The 20083-nt window shown below is 41.7% G+C and overlaps 1 protein-coding gene across 3 annotated transcripts in view; it reads left to right on the forward strand.

Moving 5' to 3' along the window:
* Stx7 (syntaxin 7) overlaps window positions 1–16824 on the forward strand; it is a 42582-nt gene extending 25758 nt beyond the window's left edge. For all 3 annotated transcript variants that reach the window (XM_021173922.3, XM_021173923.3, XM_029482582.2), the window contains exons 3-10: window positions 3175–3244; window positions 5145–5238; window positions 5954–6091; window positions 6862–6914; window positions 7515–7611; window positions 8773–8845; window positions 10983–11065; window positions 15510–16824. In XM_021173922.3, coding sequence (XP_021029581.1) covers window positions 3175–3244; window positions 5145–5238; window positions 5954–6091; window positions 6862–6914; window positions 7515–7611; window positions 8773–8845; window positions 10983–11065; window positions 15510–15602 — 701 coding nt within the window. In that variant the 3' untranslated portion in view covers window positions 15603–16824. The remainder of the gene's footprint in view (window positions 1–3174; window positions 3245–5144; window positions 5239–5953; window positions 6092–6861; window positions 6915–7514; window positions 7612–8772; window positions 8846–10982; window positions 11066–15509) is intronic.
* The last annotated feature ends 3259 nt before the right edge of the window (window positions 16825–20083 follow it).

Consider the following 20083-nt stretch of genomic DNA (forward strand, 5'->3'; position numbering starts at 1 on the left):
TGATAGCAAAAGCAGCTTATGTATTTCATTCTCATAGAAGCCTTGACTTACGCTTTCCTCTGTGTAGTAAATTAGAAATTTCTAGAATTCCTTTTGAAAGTTGAAAAGTATTAGTTAATATTTATGTATCATATTTTTCTTTAGTTGAAGTTCTTCCAGTTGAAATAGAGTATGACTGTCCCGTGAGCTCAGAACACCTTCTAGACTATAAACTGAAATGGAGCCCAGTAGGGGTGGGGCAGATTACCAAAGAGTGACTGTAATCCAGCTCCTAGTTTACAGTAAGGACTTAGAATAACCTGCTCAAGCCTGACTTCTCAAGCACTGGTAACACACACCTTCTGAAACTACAGGACCCCAGCTTGGCGCTCAGGCAGCATTTGTGGAAAGGCAGCAGCACTGTTGAGCATTTATTCCAAGCAGACATAGTTACATAGGAGTTCTTAGCACCTCAGGGCTGAGTGGGCTTTCCAATTCAGAGTTTAGTAATATTTAATAATTCACAGCAGGGATAAGTCAGCTTTTTCATTAAAGCCTCAAATAGCAAATACTTTGGAGGCAGTGCAGGCTCCTGCAAACCCCTCACCTTGTGGTTTGTGTTTAATCTCTGTATTTAATACCCGTAACGGTACAGCTCCAGATCCTGGCCTTATCAGGCCATGGATGGCCTTGGTACAGGGCGGTGGTGATGGTGATACATAAAGTCATGTCTCTAGAAGTTTGTTAGGTTCACAGCACCTCAGGGAACAAAAGCAGGCCACTTTCACCTGCATGGAGCGGGCTTCAGCACCCTGTACTGGGAGTGCTGGGTGCACATGGCCTCCGCCTAGCCTCTTTCCATAGCTTCTTGAAGTCTTAGTTAGGTACATTTGACTTTTGTCCCCGTTGGCCACACACTCAAAACATGAAATCACCTTTTTCAGTGTGCTACCACACTGAAAGAATAACTGTTTTGAAAGCCAGGAAATCACTCTTTTAGTCCTAGCACCTTTATTAAATAGAGTTTCTTAGACTTCAGTTACTCCCCGTGGCTGTCAACATCTTTGTAAAATGGGGTTGACTCAATTTCGATAGATGGATGGGGAGGTGGATGGATGGATAGATAGATAGATAGATAGATAGATAGAAATGGACTTGGTAATTTCAGATTTATGTATCCCTAGCCCTTTATCCAGTGCTCAGTGATTTATCTGATCTTCAAGTACACACCTACTCGAGTAAAAGAACATTGCAGAAATAATATTCATGTCCAAAACCTCCTACTGTGTCTGGCCCTCAGTAGATGGCCAGTAACTACTGAATGGGTGAATTAATTACAATTGAGCACTTAGCTACTTTGAACTCACCTCCTGCTTTGGCCTTATGTTTTATCAATGCATGCAATTTCTTATATAAGTGTTTTATCTCTCTAGGGCTTTTAAAAAAATAGTTGTGCTATAGAGAGATCTACTGAATGTCAACAATAACAGTATGGTAAATCCTGTGTGCACAACAATGGATACAGAATAGTTCTGGTCCTTGGCTGTGAAGGGCTTACTTTCTGCTTGTGGTGTCTAGTGGGTAAACTAGTCATTTAACTCTGTTTCTAAGTATGGAATTAGAAATCTGAGTCTCCAAAGTGACAGCACACAGCCAGGCAAGGCCCATAGCTTAGCAAAGCATAAATGAGAGATGGCCAGAGGGGACTCCAGTATCTCCAGGTGGGTAGCCAACGGACAGGGTGTGGTCATTAATCTGGTTAGGCCAGGGGACACGCATAGTGTGTTTTGGCTCTCAGTCGCTATTGATAGCCTCGAGAAGTTACCAGTCTTAACAGGTACCCCAGCCTTTGTGCACTCTCCCATAGCCACGTAAAAACTCTAGAAAAGGAGGCTCAAAGGCCTCCTCCTCTCTCCGAAGCCTCTCTTGCTTTCTCCTTAATTTCTTACTTGTCTGTTTTCTCTTTAATAAAGTGAGTTTCCATTTCACATACTCCCAGGAGTGTATATCTTCAGTCTACATCAGAATAAGACAAGGAGCAGTCTTTGGTGACCACAGTGTCTGAACACCTAGGTCCTTGGTCCCACTGGGCTGTGGAAGGTCTCATTACGTGAAATCAGTGCATCACTGCCAGTTTTACAAGTCCAGACTGGTTGTCTTGTAGATAATCCCACTGTCTAGATTGGTCCAGTTTCTTCCTCATGATTTTAAACTCAGGTGAAACATTTTGGAAGTAAACTATGTAAGGACTGTATGGACTTTTCATCCACACCGTGCCATACACCTTCTAATGCCACTTTGTCCCATGTTGGCATAGACTTTGAGTTTTTAATCAATGGAAACGTTGTCTCTTAAACATTGTCTCCCAGGAATATCTTGAGATTTTGACATATTTTAATTAACTGTCCCTTGCAAATTGAATCGGGGTTAATAACAGAGGCGGAAAGTAAATCCTCGAACTTGGAGGGAAGGTTCTAACAGCTTACTTATTCATAACAGCAATAACCAAGTAAATGGCGAAATGGGACCACACTCGTACACACACACACACACACACACACACACACACACGCACACACACACACACGCAACATGCTTTCTATGGCTTGGTGTTCATAGTTATCCGGGGCTGTGGGCACGGTCTGGGGCTGTGGGCATGGTCCGGGTCCGCAGCAGCAGGTAGCTTTGCAGCGCCAGGGAAATGCCTTCTGGGGCCATGTGTTCCTTACACCGTCTCTGTGCCAGTTGTTTCACAGATGACTGAACATAAGTTTTCTAATTCTGATATGCATTTCTCATTTAAAGCTGTATCATGTGCTTTATATTAAAACAAAGTACATGATTTCCACAGCTATTTATTGTTCAGTAACTTTTATGCCAGTAGACTCAAGTAAATTTTATATGTATTACTTACATCACAGTCCTTGTAGCATAGGAAAGAGGCGGCCATTTTGGGCCATGAGCACAGTTTCACAGGTCAACTTTCCACACGGTTTGCTCTTGGAAAATCAGTCTGTCAATTAGACATTAATAAACCATTTACTTTTTCTTTCTTTTTTTTCCAGATATTGTTATTATCCCCACAGTTTTGTTTTTCTTTCTTTTACTCATGTAATTACCTGATTGCTTCTAGTGTAACATTTTATGCGGCTATAACTTTTATAACAGTTATTCATTAATTTCTTATTATGATAGCCGTGGAAATACAAAGGACTCTGAATCAACTTGGAACACCTCAAGACTCTCCGGAACTGAGGCAACAGCTGTAAGTGGTTTTTTTTTTCCTAAGACAGAGAGAAGAGCAGCTATGCAGACTTCTCTGCTGCTGCATCCGTAGTGGCTTTTTATTGGAAACATTGATGGGAATGTAGTGAGCTTTCTCTGGTACCAGTGCCCTGCTATATGAAACTTGGCTGATCTAGTGTAGATGGGTGGTGGGTTTCTCCTTTAAGGATCTCGCTCACTCTATCAAGGCAAAATTATTTACTTATTTATTCTACATTCCTATTAGTTTTAAAATAGATTTTCGGTGGCTTTTGAAGATTTGGACTTAGAGCTTCATTCATATATATATATATATACATATATATATATATATATGATTTATTTCTTGCTTTTTTTGTTGGTTTCAATCCAGTATATGTTCAATGTTATGAACTATCCTCCTCAAACAAAACAAAACTAAACCAGAAAATGTGCACAGTGAGAACTTCAGAAAGCAAGTAGCAGCTGCTTAGCATGTGTGCAAAGGGAAGCAGTGCACATATGGCGGCTCACGACGGCAACTCCAGGGCCCTGGCTGAGAGGTGGAGTAAGTTCCAGACCAGCCTGTGCTACTCGGCAAGACTTTGTCTCACAATTTCCAGTCATGCATGCATGGTCACATACACATGTACACACTCATGCATACACACACTAAACATCATGAACATATTGCAATTCACTAAAACAAAAGTACAAAAAGACATGAAAAGTTATGCCAAAACTCACGGTTTTTAGAAGTGCCATTTGAAGTATTTGTAGTTACCTGTAGTTTATATTTTATTTTTCTATAATAAAAGAGATGCTTATAAATCATAGTTACTACACCATCACTCATTGAAATACAGTTCAATGCAAGTATGTAATAAGTAGCGACATTATTTTGGTAGAATTAATGCTGGAAGATCTGAATTGGCAGACATGATCACGCAGGCTCCCTTTTGAGAACTTTGAGAGTTAGGAAAGCCTGTCTAAGCAGGGGCACGTGCTGTGTACAGCTGTGAGCTGTTTCTTAGTTTCCTCGCTAGCCCTGTATAGACATCTCCATCCGAGCACTTTGTTACTGTGAGTCCCACTGGCTGTCCACGTGTGCAGGAAGAAGTGTACAGGGGAGGCCTGGTGTCATTTCTAAGCATTCCTCTAATTCAAGATTATATTGTTGAATATTCAGTTTTTTATTGAAATTTGTATATTTTTCCCTGTATCTAGGAAAACTCAGGTATAGGTTTAATTTACCCCCTTTTTTTGTATTCAGATCTATTTATAAGGAAGTCCTATTAGGTTTCGCACTTCACGTTTAATTACTGGTCAGTCTGTACTACGGCCTTCCCTTCCATATTTGTAAGTGTTTGTAGAGTGTAAGTGTTCACATAAGGAAATACGGCCTGCATATATACCTCAGGCCTGAGAACTGGACAAAGACAAATAGTCTTTCCTTCTCGGATGTCCTCCCAGGGGAGACACAGATAACAGCTGTCCATACTTTCAGTCCCTTGGATATAAAGGACCAGTCAGCCAGCCAGCGCTATCCTGAGCACAGCCCTTCTCACTCCAGCCCTCTACATGTATCGGTGATGACGTTGACTGATAGGCAACACCAATTCGTATTCATTTCTCTAGGCTTGGGTACTCTGGGTGAATGAAGACCCTCCTATGTCATGTTTCTTAGCATCTCCCAAAACCCAGAACCTAAAGATTTGGTTTAGCAGAAGAAATTGACAGCCAGTTCAAAAAACTATGAGTACTTTTACAGTGTGTTGTTGAAATAACTACTTCGGCGAAACTAGCTTTTCTGCAACCATTTACCAGGGTTGGTACAGGTGGTGTAGAGCTTTTCTTTGGCTATACACACCTGTGCTTTCTGATTTTTGCTTTATTATTTTTATTTTCCCTTTTCACTTTAGGCAGCAGAAGCAGCAGTATACTAACCAACTTGCGAAAGAAACCGATAAGTACATTAAAGAGTTTGGCTCTCTGCCCACCACCCCCAGTGAGCAGGTAGGCAGCTTCAGGTGTGAGTTTTGATGTACTGGATGTGAGAGAAATTAAATGCATGGTGGGATCTTTGAACTGGGATTCTACAAAGGAAGTTAGGCAGCCAAAAAAATGATTGTATTTGAGATTAGTTACAGTACACAAAACTATATTTAGTGGTTCAGGTAGTATCATGCGCTTCCATAAAGCAGAAATTATTTCCATGTCGTTGCCCTGACCCATAATTAAGTGTACGCTGAGAAAATGCCTCCTGTGTAATTGCTTCCTGGCTTTGCAGGACTGCTCCCCCACTCTCCTACCCCTCACCCCCACCTTCCCCACCCCCACCCCCACCCAAGCATGCACACACTCACGATGCTCCTGGGAACACAGTTATCTGCTTGCTTGCTTGCTTACTACAAGCTATGAGGTATAGGTTTTATTTTCCTAAAAAAGGGGATTACTTAAAATTAACCTTAACACCACAACTGACTTATCAGCAGCTAGGAAAGCCTAAGGCAGAGGTCCTGCAGAGTTGGCCTTCTGTCTTACGATCAAAATACAAGTGCCAGGCCCCACTGGAAATGTGTGTGAGAGGCCATCCGAGGGTTTCTGTGGCTGGAGAGTGAATGACAGTTTTCAGGGCCCAATGGAGTCAGACAGTGAAGCGAGCCCTGTGGGTCCTAGCAAGCTTCTCAGGCTGGTTTACTTACTCCACGCTTCTCTCTCGTCCATCTAGCGTCAGAGAAAGATACAGAAAGACCGATTAGTGGCAGAGTTCACTACATCGCTGACAAACTTCCAGAAGGCCCAGAGGCAGGCTGCTGAGAGAGAGAAAGAGTTCGTTGCTCGAGTGCGAGCCAGCTCCAGGGTATCGGTAGGTACTGAGGACGGCTGAAAGCACGGTTCTTGAAGCATCCCGATGTGTGACATTGTAGAGCCCGGTAGCACTCTTAAATCTGTGACTGTTTTTAATGATCTCTCCTTGGGTTTTAAGAAGCCTATTGTTGTATATTGCTGTCGTTACCCCTCATAGAACAGTAGCAGAGCACAGACTCCATAAACACAGAAAACCCTGGAACGGATCAGGGAATCAATGCTCTGATGTGGATTTGAGTTAATCCAGTTTTAAGTCTCTCAGGAGTTGCCACTAGTTGATGTTTCTTTAATGCTCAGGTCCCACAATGACATTAAGTATGAGCTGAATGATAATTATTATTTGGGCCTTGTAACTAGTGAATCAGTGAATTCCCTCCTTGTCAGCCTAAGATATTATTTTGACATTGCATTCGCAGTTGACCTTGAAAATTAGAACAAGGACTTAGCTTCCCCTGCTCCCATTGCACATGCGTGCATACACCCATGTGTATGCACACACACATGTATACCCATATATGCATACACATGCACACACCCATACATAGGCTCAAATACACACACCCACATATATGTACATGTACATACACATGCTCACATGCACACATATACACCCAAATGTATGCACATGCACATATGTATGCACACACTTGTATGCACACACACCTGAACACATATACAAAACACAACTAGGCTGTCTTCGGGGGAAAATGTGTTTTGTTACATTTTCTTATTCTTGCTTTCTTTCTGTCCTCCAACTAAATTATTCAGGGTGGTTTTCCCGAAGACAGCTCAAAAGAAAAGAATCTTGTATCCTGGGAAAGGTAAGAAATAAGAAAACTGCTTTGCAAATCAAAGATAACTTTTGAGGTTTTACATATTATGATCCATGATGCAGAATGAAACCTTTTATTATAGCATGAGTAGCCTGTTATTTATAACTTAAATAGTAGATTTGTGGAAATGTAAATATTTATAAACTATTTATTATGTAATATATAAATAGATCCTGCTAATAAACTTATTTTCTTACTTTTAAGAACAAAATATTCTTACATGAATTTACCAAGTATGACTTTTAATAAGTAAATCAAAAACTATATAAGCTGAAACCATGAGTAGAATGAAAACAGGGTAAATTTGGATAAAATGTCTATTTATACCTAGAAGTTTTTCTTTATTTATTGAGGCATTTGGAGACAGGATCTCACTGTGTTATCCAGGCTAGCCTGGGATTCCCCATGTAGCCAGGACTGGTGTTAAGTTCCTTACCCAATCAGAACTGGGATTATCGGCATGTATCACCATGGCTACTTATTTTAGCACCTTTATAAATAAACAATATTCTGATCTTAAAGATCAAAATATCCGGTTTCATAAGAGTGTCTTTAGTAAGTAAGTTTTATTTCTGTTTGTTTTTATAGCCAAACACAGCCTCAAGTGCAGGTCCAAGATGAAGAAATCACAGAGGACGACCTCCGACTCATTCATGAGAGAGAGTCTTCAATCAGGCAGCTGGAAGTAAGCCTTAGAAGGCCATGCCAGTTCACACACCTGGAGAACGCTAGACAAGAAAACTCGATAAACATCTGGCAGTTTGGTGAAGTCTCTAGTGTAGAATTTAGAATAACTCCTGTGTAAGAAATGATGCTGTTGGTACTAGAATGAGAAGAAGCCATAGTCCTCCCACATTGTTAATCACCCAGAGTTCTCTTTAGTGTTGAGAAAACTCCACTCTAGGAATAAATGCCCTCCTATAGAACCTGGGCAGCATCCTGAAATATATCCACACCATCCCTCCACGAGTGGGACTTGGGCAGTAGCATTAAAAGAACTGTAATTTTCTTAGTGTGTCTACCACATCACAGAGATGAAGAAGGATTTGTTAAATTGTAGTTCTGTTGAACTGACCCTGCTCCTAAAAGTGGGCTAGTAATAGCTACCAGTGACTATAGTTGACCGATGATGGTCTTCCACGTGACAAGGCACTGTGATAACTGAATTTTTTTTATTTCTTCCTCACAAAAGCTCTTTAAACTTACTAAATATGTCATTATCATTGACATTTTACAGATGGGGAAGCTAAGGCCATGATAGATAGACAAACATCCTTACACACTTACAAAAAAGGAGTCTTTAGTCAGGGAATAGGTATATATTGAGGAAAATAAAGTTACAATTTCTTTATCCAGTAAATTTGTAATCTGTTTACACATTAATGATATTTATAGTTTCAATATGATCTACTAGATATTCAAATTTATTAATACAAGGCTTTAAATTTATACAGGTTTTATTCATCGAAATTGTCAAGCTGATGGGTAGATTTTTTTTGAAATACAGGAATATACATATTCTTCTAGTCAAGTATTGATTATGACAAGAGAAATTGTCAGGTTGACCTTAGCACTCCATGGCCTTCCTCAGTTTCTGTCACTTGAGGTAGTGGATGTCACAAATTTACTTTGGGCAACTAGAAGCCATCCAGAGGATGTTAGGTTAGAATTGATTACAGTAGTGTATTTTTCTGTTATTCCTAAAATTTATATATTACTTCTAAATGCATGCTTATATATCTGTGAGGGTGTTAATTTGTTTATTTCTTTTCTTTTGAATTTCCCCATTGGAGGAATGGGGGCCATGTTTCTAACAATACATAATAATGTTTTTTTTTTTCCTTAGGCTGATATTATGGACATTAATGAAATATTTAAAGACTTGGGGATGATGATTCATGAACAAGGCGATGTGATTGGTATGTACTGCTGCTGTGGCCTGTGAGGTGGGAGTCAGCGTCCTGCAGTTCACCTGCAGCAGCTTTCTCCATCAGGAGTACCCTCTTGCTTTCCATTTCTGTAGTCTACAGCTGGCAGGCTGCTGCCCTTGCCTCTGTTCGCATCCCTGCTGATGGAAGGAAGCTCCGCTTGCTTCAGAGGCTCCGAGTGTAGTCAGTGGCTCCTCATGGTGGGACATAAGGCCCCACCCGGCATCGCAACCTACTTCCAGGGCTTGCTTTTCATTTTTATCCAAATAGGACTGGAGGATCTCATGATATTTGCAATTGTGTGTGCACTGTCTTGTTTTGTGGGAAATAGCTATTTTCCTGGTCATTTGTTCTACCAATTACCAAATGGTTTTTGATAGATTAATATAGCTCATTTAGGTGCTAGAGGACTGAGACCTGTAGCATTAAAGCTTTAGGTTTGGAATGTGACTGTGGAAGTGTGTAATAGATGAGATCATTAAAAAGTAAAAGTATGGGAGCTGGAGGGAGAGTGCAGTGGGTAAGAGCTCTTGTTGTGTAAGCTGAGGCTGAGATCAGACACCTGGGAAAAGAGAGCTGGCCGTGGCAACACATGTTTCTAACCCCAGAACTATCAAGTGCAAAGACTAGATCTTTGTGGTTTGTTCCTTGCCTGGCATCAGGTCCAGAGAGACCATGTCTCAAAGGAATAAAGTAGACAGTAGTGAATCAGGACACCTGGCATCCTCCTGTGACCTCTGTGCACACAGATGCAGGTACCCAAATAACACATGTGCACATACACCACACATACATATGCCATAGTCATACATATTCGCACTTCCACAGTGCATACATGTGCATGTACACAACTCGCATACACACACACACACACACACACACACACACACACACACACACACACTATGGTAGGGCTGGAGAGATGCCTCAGTTAATAAAACAGGTTGATACACAAGCTATGAGGACCTGAGTTCCGATCTCTAGCATCTACATAAAAAGACTGAGTGTGGGCACATGCTACCCTCATCCTAATCGGAGAACTGAAGAGGCAGAAACACAGGTATCCCTGGAGCTCACTAGCCCATTAGTCTTGATGAATTAATGAGCTCTAGATTCAGTGAGAAGCTCAGTGTCAAAAAGTAGTGAGGAAGACATCTAAGGAAGACACGTGATGTCAACTTCTACCTCCACACCCGTGTTTACACATATGTGCACATCAGACATGTGTGGTCAATTTATAGAAAGACCAAGGTGAAGTTAGAAGGTTCTGCCATTGCAGAATGCAGACACCAGCTCTGACACCTAGAGAAGTGCAGAAAAGACCATCGCTGCATCAGGAGCCAAGATAGCCAAGAAATGAAGAAGGCACGAGATCTTTGAGTGTCTGCTGCAGAGGAAGGATTGATTGGCAAATGTGACACAGTGGCCTTTGAGCGTCTGCAGGGAGGAGGAAGAGATGAGATCTCTGGTCCTGTCAACCAGTGTCAGTTCTACCCTCAGGTTAGAACAGAGTGGAAAGGAGGGCTGCAAAGGCCTGTGGGCCCTGGGTGAGGTTTACACCTCTCTGTAGCTAGAAGGAAGAAACCAGAATGTTACCAGATTCTTACAGTGAAATTACCACTGCACCATGCAAAGTAGGTAGCACATTGCATGTATGTGAATGACTGGAGGAAAGCTGCCCTTACAGAAATACACACAAAGCCAACAGACCCCCAGAACTGGCAGGACACTTTGATTAAATCAACATAGGAAGGACCAAGGTTGAGTGGGCTCTTCCATTGCTCTTGGGGAGACTCATGTTTTGAGAAGCTGAGGTGGGTTTTTTCCTATGTGATGATGAAAGCCTTTGGGGCTGGGCAGAAGGGGGTCAGTTTGTTTTGCACTTTGATCTTGAGACAGTGAAACCTCTGTGGTTAGAAAGCGGCAGGTGCTTGTGCTGCCGCTGATGCAATAGCTGCAAAATGACAGGACTGTGTTGTGTCCAGGTAGAACTGGAGAAGGTCTATATATTCGTATGTTGGTTGGGTTGTGTCTTTTCCTTAAATGTCTGCTGCATGAAGTTTAGTGATTTATTACCAGAGCATCAAATGTGTTTAACAGTGCTGTGTCTGTGCATTTTATTTTAAAGACAGCATAGAAGCCAATGTAGAAAGTGCGGAGGTTCACGTTCAACAGGCAAACCAGCAGCTGTCAAGAGCGGCAGATTATCAGGTAACATGAACTGTAATACAGTTCCGTATCACTTGAAGTTTTGACTTAAGATACAAGTATGTAACCAGTTTGAAGTAGCTGTGTATACTACTGTTAGAATTATGTGGAAAGTGGTGGCAGTGGTCAGAAATAAGCCAGTAAATTTGAAATGCCAGTCGGTTGGCTTGGGCATCTGTTTTTTCATGGTGATCCACAGAGATAGGAAGTCATGATGCTTGCAAGAAATTACGACTCCAGGCTTTTCCTATTGTGGGGGTTCCTGCAAAAATCATAGCTGGTAAGGAACCCATATGGGTAAGCTAAAAGTGAAACGTGGGTCAGCACAACATGGCCATGGCCGATGCTGGGTCAAAAACTTCTGCAGTCTGACACCAAGCAATGTGTTCTTCATATATTTAAATACAGTAAAAGTGGACATCATTTGAATTAAAATGATTCCTTAGACAGTTATCACAACGGAGCTTTAGGCATGGCTACACTGAAGAGCATCTCTTTAGCAAAGCACGTGGGACATTTACATGAATAAGCAGGGGTTCTCTTGACAGATGAGCAGAGCTCAGAACAAGGGCCTAGGGAGGGAGGGTTTAATGAACATAAAGATGGGTTCTATGGACTGAGGAACAACGCTCGGGATTCTGGGGGATTCAACGAGGGCTGGCTTTACAGAATAGCAGAGATCACTAGGTATTGACACATATGATCCCAGATGTATGGATGACAAACAGTGCCCGTGTCTTTCATTGGAAAACAAATCCATGTGTCTAAGAATTCTAGTGTTCCTCTGCATCCATGATGGTTTATGATGTGACAGCACATGGAGAGACCTCTTGGGTGGTCTGTTCCCCTCCATTACCCTTCCTTCCCTGTTACTTTTCTTTTTTTAAATAGTTTTTCAAAACAGTCTCTACACAACCCTGGCTCTCCTGGAACTCACCATGTAGACCATGCTAGCCTCAAACTCAGAAACCTACCTGCCCCGGTTGCCCAAGTGCAGGCATTAAAGGGGTGCCTCACCATCACCCAGCCCACTTTTTCTTTCCTCTTGTCAGTGGCACTCCAGGCTGACGTGACAAAGGTCCTCACACTAGAAATGTCTCTTCAAAGTCTCTGAAACTATATTATCCGGGAGTGTCATTAATCACTGCATAGTATGTCAACATGTAGCAGACCCTTCAGTCGATACCAATTTATTTCTCAAGGGAATGTCATTAATGTGTGGAGACTCTGTATATCTGTGAAGTGTGAGTCATGCGTCAGGTACTATACAGATATCACAGCTGTGAATTACTAATGATTGCACAGTGTGCAGACCTTCGCTCAGTAAGAGCAAGGTTAGACTCTTTTGAAGATTCTGAACATCATAACATATCATTTGATTCCCCTGTAAAAACATCGGGTTTTGTTGTTCTTCATAATTACCGCTTTCTTGAATCTTGACTACAATCCTGCAACTTCTTAGATATTTTTCAACTGCTTTTTATTTTCATGTTAGCGCCATTCTTCATCAGGTGAGCCACTGTGCACTTGGCAGCTTGTAACACTGACACTTTATGGGGCTATTCTTTGTCCTCATTTCTAGTTATTCTCAGTCTATCACATAGTTGGCAACTTATATCTTTCTATCTTCCTTTGCATTATTGGGGGTTGAGGGAGGACAGGGAATCTAACCAGGACCTTGCATACCAAGCAAATGCTTTGCCACTGAACAATATATATATACATTAGGTATATATGTATATATATATATATATATACCTAACACAGTTTCTTCTTTCTTTTCTAAACATTTTTATTTACTTATTTTATGTGTGTGTCTGCTCCAAAGGTAGTCAGACCTGGGAGAATAGAGCCTAAACATGAGACAGACTCATAAAATCTCATGCAGTAGCCAACTTTATTCAGAGCATCAGACAATGTATACTCAGGGTTAAGAAGAGTCACATGAGTAAAGTGTGCAATCTCAAGGAGAAGCCAAATGCAAACATGTGTTTTTACCTAGTAGCACACAAACAAATAACAATACCTAGTTGTAATGAATAATCTAAGGTAAACTCAATTCTATCCACTCTACCTGGGAAGGGCACAGAAACACATTCCAAGAACAACTAATTGCATGTTTTTGAAGCAACTGAGGTCCTTGTTTTTTTGGCGTTTTCTCGAAAGCACTCCGAGTTCCCCTGACATGGCTCCATTCCTGCACCATGTCCCGACAGTGTGCATTGGCGTTTGTCTGTGTACCACATGCTTGAGTTACAGACAGGTGTGAGCTGCCATTCGGGTACAGGGAATTGAGCCTGGGCCCTCTGGAAGAGTGTAGTCAGTGCCTTCAACCACCAAGCCATCTCTCCAGCCACTGATTTCTTCTTTCTTAAGTTCAACCATATTCCCAGGAAACTACCAGCAATTAGAAAATTGCCCCTTGAATTATAGCATTATTTCAAGAAAAATATTTTTTTGAGAAAAACACCACCATGTGTGTTGTAAAGGTTTTTTTTTAATTTTTAATATTTTTATTACATATTTTCCTCAATTACATTTCCAATGCTATCCCAAAAGCCCCCCATAGCGCCCCCCACTTCCCTACCCACCCATTCCCATTCTTTTGGCCCTGGCATTCCCCTATATTGGGGCATATAAAGTTTGCAAGTCCAATGGGCCTCTCTTTCCATTGATGGCCGACTAGGTCATCTTTCGATACATATGCAGCTAGAGACAAGAGCTCCGGGGTTCTGGTTAGTACATCATGTTGTTCCAACAATAGGGTTGCAGATCCCTTTAGCTCCTTGGGTACTTTCTCTAGCTTCTCCATTGGGAGCCCTGTGATACATCCAATAGCTGACTGTGAACATCCACTCCTGTGTTTGCTAGGCCCCGGCATCGTCTCACAAGAGACAGCTATATTTGGGTCCTTTCAGCAAAATCTTGCTAGTGTATGCAATGGTGTCAGCGTTTAGAAGCTGATTATGGGATGGATCGCTGGATACGGCAGTCTCTAAATGGTCCATCCTTTCATCACAGCTACGAACTTTGTCTCTGTAACTCCTTCCCTGGGTGTTTTGTTCCCAATTCTAAGAAGGTGCACAGTGTCCACACTTTGGTCTTCATTCTTCTTGAGTTTCATGCGTTTAGCAAATTGTATCTTATATCTTGGGTTTCCTAAGTTTTGGGCTAATATCCACTTATCAGTGAATACATATTGTGTGAGTTCTTTTGTGATTGTGTTACTTCACTCAAGATGATGTCCTCCAGGTCCATCCATTTGGCTAGGAATTTCATAAATTCATTCTTTTTAATAGCTGAGTAGTACTCCATTGTGTAAATGTACCACATTTTCTGTATCCATTCCTCTGTTGAGGGACATCTGGGTTCTTTCCAGCTTCTGGCTATTATAAATAGGGCTGCTATGAACATAGTGGAGCATGTGTCCTTTTTACCGGTTGGGACATCTTCTGGATATATGCCCAGGAGAGGTATTGCTGGATCCTCCGGTAGTACTATGTCCAATTTTCTGAGGAACCGCCAGACTGATTTCCAGAGTGGTTGTACAAGCTTGCAATCCCACCAACAATGAAGGAGTGTTCCTCTTTCTCCACATCCTCGCCAGCATCTGCTGTCACCTGAATTTTGGATCTTAGCCATTCTGACTGGTGTGAGGTGGAATCTCAGGGTTGTTTTGATTTGCATTTCCCTGATGATTAAGGATGTTGAACATTTTTTCAGGTGCTTCTCTGCCATTCGGTATTCCTCAGGTGAGAATTCTTTGTTCAGTTCTGAGCCCCATTTTTTAATGGGGTTATTTGACTTTCTGGAGTCCACCTTCTTGAGTTCTTTATATATATTGGATATTAGTCCCTTATCTGATTTAGGATAGGTGAAGATCCTTTCCCAATCTGTTGGTGGTTTTTTTGTCTTATTGATGGTGTCTTTAGCCTTGCAGAAGCTTTGTAGTTTCATGAGGTCCCACTTGTCAATTCTCGATCTTACAGCGCAAGCCATTACTTTTCTATTCAGGAATTTTTCCCCTGTGCCCATATCTTCAAGGCTTTCCCCCACTTTCTCCTCTATAAGTTTCAGTGTCTCTGGTTTTATGTGAAGTTCCTTGATCCACTTAGACTTGACCTTAGTACAAGGAGATAGGAATGGATTGATTCGCATTCTTCTACATGTTAACAACCAGTTGTGCCAGCACCATTTGTTGAAAATGCTGTCTTTCTTCCACTGGATGTTTTTAGCTCCCTTGTCGAAGATCAAGTGACCGTAGGTGTGTGGGTTCATTTCTGGCTCTTCAATTCTATTCCATTGGTCGTAAAGGTTTTTTTAGAAGAAGAATCTCAGCCCCAAATATGAGGTCTCCAAATTGTTCCCCAAGTACACTGGGTGGTGTTCAGCTGCTGTGGCATCCCCTCACTGATGTACTCACCGTGTCGTCTTCTTGCTTCCACAGCGTAAATCCAGGAAAACCCTCTGCATCATCATTTTTATCCTTGTGGTTGGAATCGTGATCATCTGTCTCATCGTATGGGGACTGAAAGGCTGAGCTCCGAGGGCGTGGATGACTGCATGATGCTGTCTGAGCGATGCAGGCAGATTTTTGCGATCACTTTCTCTTATTGTTATTTTGAGGCTGTTGTGTAAAGCGATGGTTCCATACTTTGTCATTTTTACTAGGGTGGGGGGATTCTTTTGGATTCAGTCTGATATTTTCTAATACCCAAGGCTTTTCTAAACACCCTTACTGGCACAGCTTCCCTGCTTTTTAGTTCAACAACTGTTGGGTTTGGCTCACGTTGTATATGCCTTTCATTTATAATTTATTTATATTGTTTGACTGAGTTTTGGGAATTATTTGATTGGCCTGTATACTCTGCCTGCACCTCTGTAACTGTGTACCATGTGTAACATGATTGCGCTATCTTATTTAAAAAGAAAGCCCAAGTTTAAATGTCATTTGTCCAGTAAATGTTCTCAGTAGGAAACCCTTAACATAACTGTTTGTGGGATGTTTTATCCGCTGTGGTCCACTGCACTGCAGATCATTATTGCTCTTTCATTATTGGATTGTTCTTATCGTCTCTGAATAAAATCAGTGAATCTTTTCCTGATGTGTATATATGCATTTGCTGTGGATTACCTAGTAAAGACAGTAAGGATAGGTTGTTTTTAACATATGGACTATTTAATCCAATGCATACTAAAGAAAGCTTAGTTACTGTATTGTTCAGTGAAAGTTGGAGGAAGTGGCTGAAAGGTCCATACCTGCATCTATTCTGTTCAGATGCTAAAGATTCCATTCTCTTACTGCACTGAAACACTTTCTCCATATGGTCTGGCTTTGTGGCCATCATACCTTCCCTCGTGCGCCATGGAACACTTCTTAGACCTGTATCTTTGGGTCCTGTCTTCACAAAGTAATGTTCCCACAGTTACAGATTTGGGATTTCATTTTTATATTTTGTTTTTTGACTCTTAAGTTTTAGAGTTTATTTAGATGCCATTTTTTATTAGTCTTCATTCAAATAGGAATCAGATGTCTGCCAATGAACACACTTGTCTTTTTTGAATCAATGTTTTAATGCACTAATATGAATGCTGTAAGAGGGGTTATCTTGGTTTATCATTTGTGTTTTATAATGTTCTTACACAGCAGTTTGCTAATGATGGCACTGTTTAATGTGGCTCTGAAACCTTTAAATGGGAACAAGTGAAATATTAACAAAATAATTGTATCTTTGCAAGCAGAATAAAGATGATTCTGGAGATGTCTGCTAATTCTGAGTCCCAAGAACTCTTTCCCTGGAGCCTGGGCTTCCCAGACATTTGCTGCTGACTATGCACCGTGGTGGGACATTCCACATATTTCTGCGGGGAGTTTTTTTTTTTTTTTTTTTAATGTTATTTTTTAGAGTTGTTCCTCCTCCTCCTCTTCCTCCTCTTCCTCCTCCTCATCTATATACATATACACATCTTCAGACCAGAAGAGGGCACTAGAACCCATTACAGATGGTTGTGAGCCACCATGTGGTTGCTGGGAATTGAACTCAGAACCTCTGGAAGAGTAGTCGGTGCTCTTGACCGCCGAGCCATCTCTCTAGCCCCCACATATTTCTGTATCACTGGTTAACATGTTTAATTTTAGAGTGACGAATGGGTTCTTCTCACAGAAACCATTTTTGTGGGGGTCTGGAACACTGAAGTTTTCTGGTGCCCGGCTCTGACTGTTTTCATGGGTGGTCAGGAGCAATGTATGCATATGCTGTCAGATGAGTGCCAGCCTGCCAGGCCGGCTCCCACAAGGTCTTCTCTTCCACCTGCCCCTGTAGCTTGTGTGTCAAACAGTGTGCTGCCATCTCCTAGCTGCAGGAGAGTCTCAGTGGCATCTGTAAAATGGCTCTGTACTCCCAAGGCAGTTAATCCTCATGTTACCACACCCATTTGTTCCTGTTCTCTCCATAGTGGATGCCCCACAACAGCAGAGCTCTTTCAAAAATCGGGGCATAACTTAGCAACTTTTCTTAAAATTGGAACTTAAATTATTATTTTGCCTGGTCCACTGGCCATTGATGTATGACAGGAACTTTAGTTGCTGTATTCTTTTAAAAAGCATTAATTTGAGGAAATGTTCACAAAGATACTTAGAACATGAAACTGACTTTTATTGAAAATATTTAAATGCAAAACAAGGGAATTGCTAAATGAGAAAAATAAAGCTTAAGGTTCAGTTTTAGAATTGCTCTGAAATGTTTTAAATTTTTCTTTAATATTGAGAATATCACGCACTGGATAATGAACTGTGATCATATCTACCCTTTATCCCCCTCTCCGACTCTTCCCACATCCTCTTCAGCAATTCCTTCCCAACTTTATGGGTTTTTTTATTATTCATTTTAGGTTTTTTAATAGCTCACTGAGACCAGTTAGTGCTGTTTATATGTGCTTGGGTGTGAAGCTATCTGTGAGGGCATGGGAATTCTACCCATGACCACATCCTTAAAATGATTACCCCCACCCCAAGCAACTATAACCTACCACTAGCTTCTCAGTAAGAGGCAGGAGGTGGCGCTCCTCCACTGCACCCGGGCCAGAAGCTCGGCCGGTGTGATCTCATGCAGATGTTCCCAGGAACTGGGAGTTCATGAGTGTGATGTGCGTTTCATATCCAGAAGACAGCATTGCGCATGGCATTCCTCTTCATCCTGCAGCTCTGCTCTTACACATCACATCTCTGCACTGGAAAATGAAACAGGAAGCCGTTTTGGCTATGTCTGCATCTGGTTCAAACCAAAGGAATCTCCTCACCGAGTTCCTTGTGTTCTCAGACAGGACTGAGATTAACTGGCCTCTTAGATTGAACGATAGTCTTAACATTAAGCATGTAGGTTATTAAAATATGGCAAAGATATGGTTTGGCAGAACAGTTGATAGTATGAGTAACTGTTCCCTCTGGTTACAGTGAAGTGTTTCTCAGAGAGAATGGGCATCTTCTGCTATAGATATGGGCACAGACAGGGCCCAGGATAGAGCAGCAAGCCATGTGCACTGTCTGAAGGCACCCCCGTGAGCATGCCAAGGGCCACAGCAGCACCTATGGCAGGCACCACTTGCACCACACCTTGAAGATGTTAGCACTGGGACGGTGAGCATCCTCCCTGCTTTTGGTAACAGTGTCCGAGTGCTTTTATATCCATAATACTTTGAATACTAGCCTTTTTAGGTAAATCTATAGTGAAAACAGGTTGACTCAGTTCATTTGGGACCCAAGAAACAGGTACATGATTTTAGCAAAAGCAAACACACAAAAACCACTCACAATACTTTGGAGTTTGTGTACTGTTTGTTTCTTTGTGCAGAAAAGTGAAGTTCATGGTGGAAAAATAAGAGCTTGAGAGAGAAAGAGTCACTGTCACATCTGAGAAATACATTTGACGTGGCTTTCACTGGACACTGAGTAGTCTGCTCCTGGGGACTGTCCTCACTGGACAAGGGTAGTGGCTTTCCCCCAAACCCAATGAGACGTTTTCTTATTAGGGCGGCAGCATCCAGAAGTTTCTTCCTGCTTCACTTCCTTGTTTCCACCCTACTTCCATCCCATAATAGTTCCTCAATACATACTTGACCATTTGGAGTTAGCTTTTTGCCGGGTACTACAGATCTGGGCATAAAGATTATGAATGAGCCAAATGAATGTAGGTCTTCTCACAGAGAGCATATGTCCTGACATTTGACATATAAAAAGTGCTTACTATCACGCCAGGCAATGTAGCTCAGTGTGGCAGTATGCTATGTCAGAACTCTGGGAAGTGAGGCAGGATGGTCAGAAGTTCAAGGCCATGTTCCACCACAGTGAGTCTAAGGCAAGCCTGGGCTATACTTTATTCATCATAAGAAAATGCAGCGTGGAAAAGGAGGAAGTGTACAAGGATGAATTCACTTTGGGACCACTGGGCGCTTCAGCAGTTGGCCAGACTCTAAGGACCACTCTCTCCTGTTGATCTTTTTTCCTTCAGAAAGTGACAGAAATTATTTTTTTAGAAATCAAGTTTTCTGGAAATAATCAGTTTTGATAGCCTATCTAAACCGTCACCAAGTGGAGTTGTTCTGATGGTTGTGACTGGGATTCAGGGGTATCTTGGATACCAAGGTCCTGTGTTTGGAAGACATTCACAGAAGGCTGCTGCTTCCAGTAGAGGGCAGAGATACATAAAGAAGGGAGGGAGTAAGGGGAATTTGCAACATAACAGCCTCAAACAAATACATTGAGTATCCTCTGTACAAAATGTATCACAGAATGTATATATTCAACCTTACCCCACCCCCTCGCAGCAGTTGTTCTTGTTGGTTATTTTGTCTTTAATGAAAAGGGAGTGTAGAAGGAAACCCTCATGCAGGTGGTAATCTACCCTTGAAATCCCAGCACTTAGGAAGGGAAGGCAGGAGGATCAGGGATTGCATTTCTGATCAGCTTTCACTGGCTACACAGCAAGAGCCCAGGCCAGTTTGAGATCCCTGTGACCCTGTCTT

Source organism: Mus caroli, unplaced genomic scaffold (genome assembly GCF_978045245.1).
Source record: "Mus caroli unplaced genomic scaffold, Mus_caroli_1 scaffold_9, whole genome shotgun sequence".
Taxonomy (NCBI): Eukaryota; Metazoa; Chordata; class Mammalia; order Rodentia; family Muridae; genus Mus; species Mus caroli.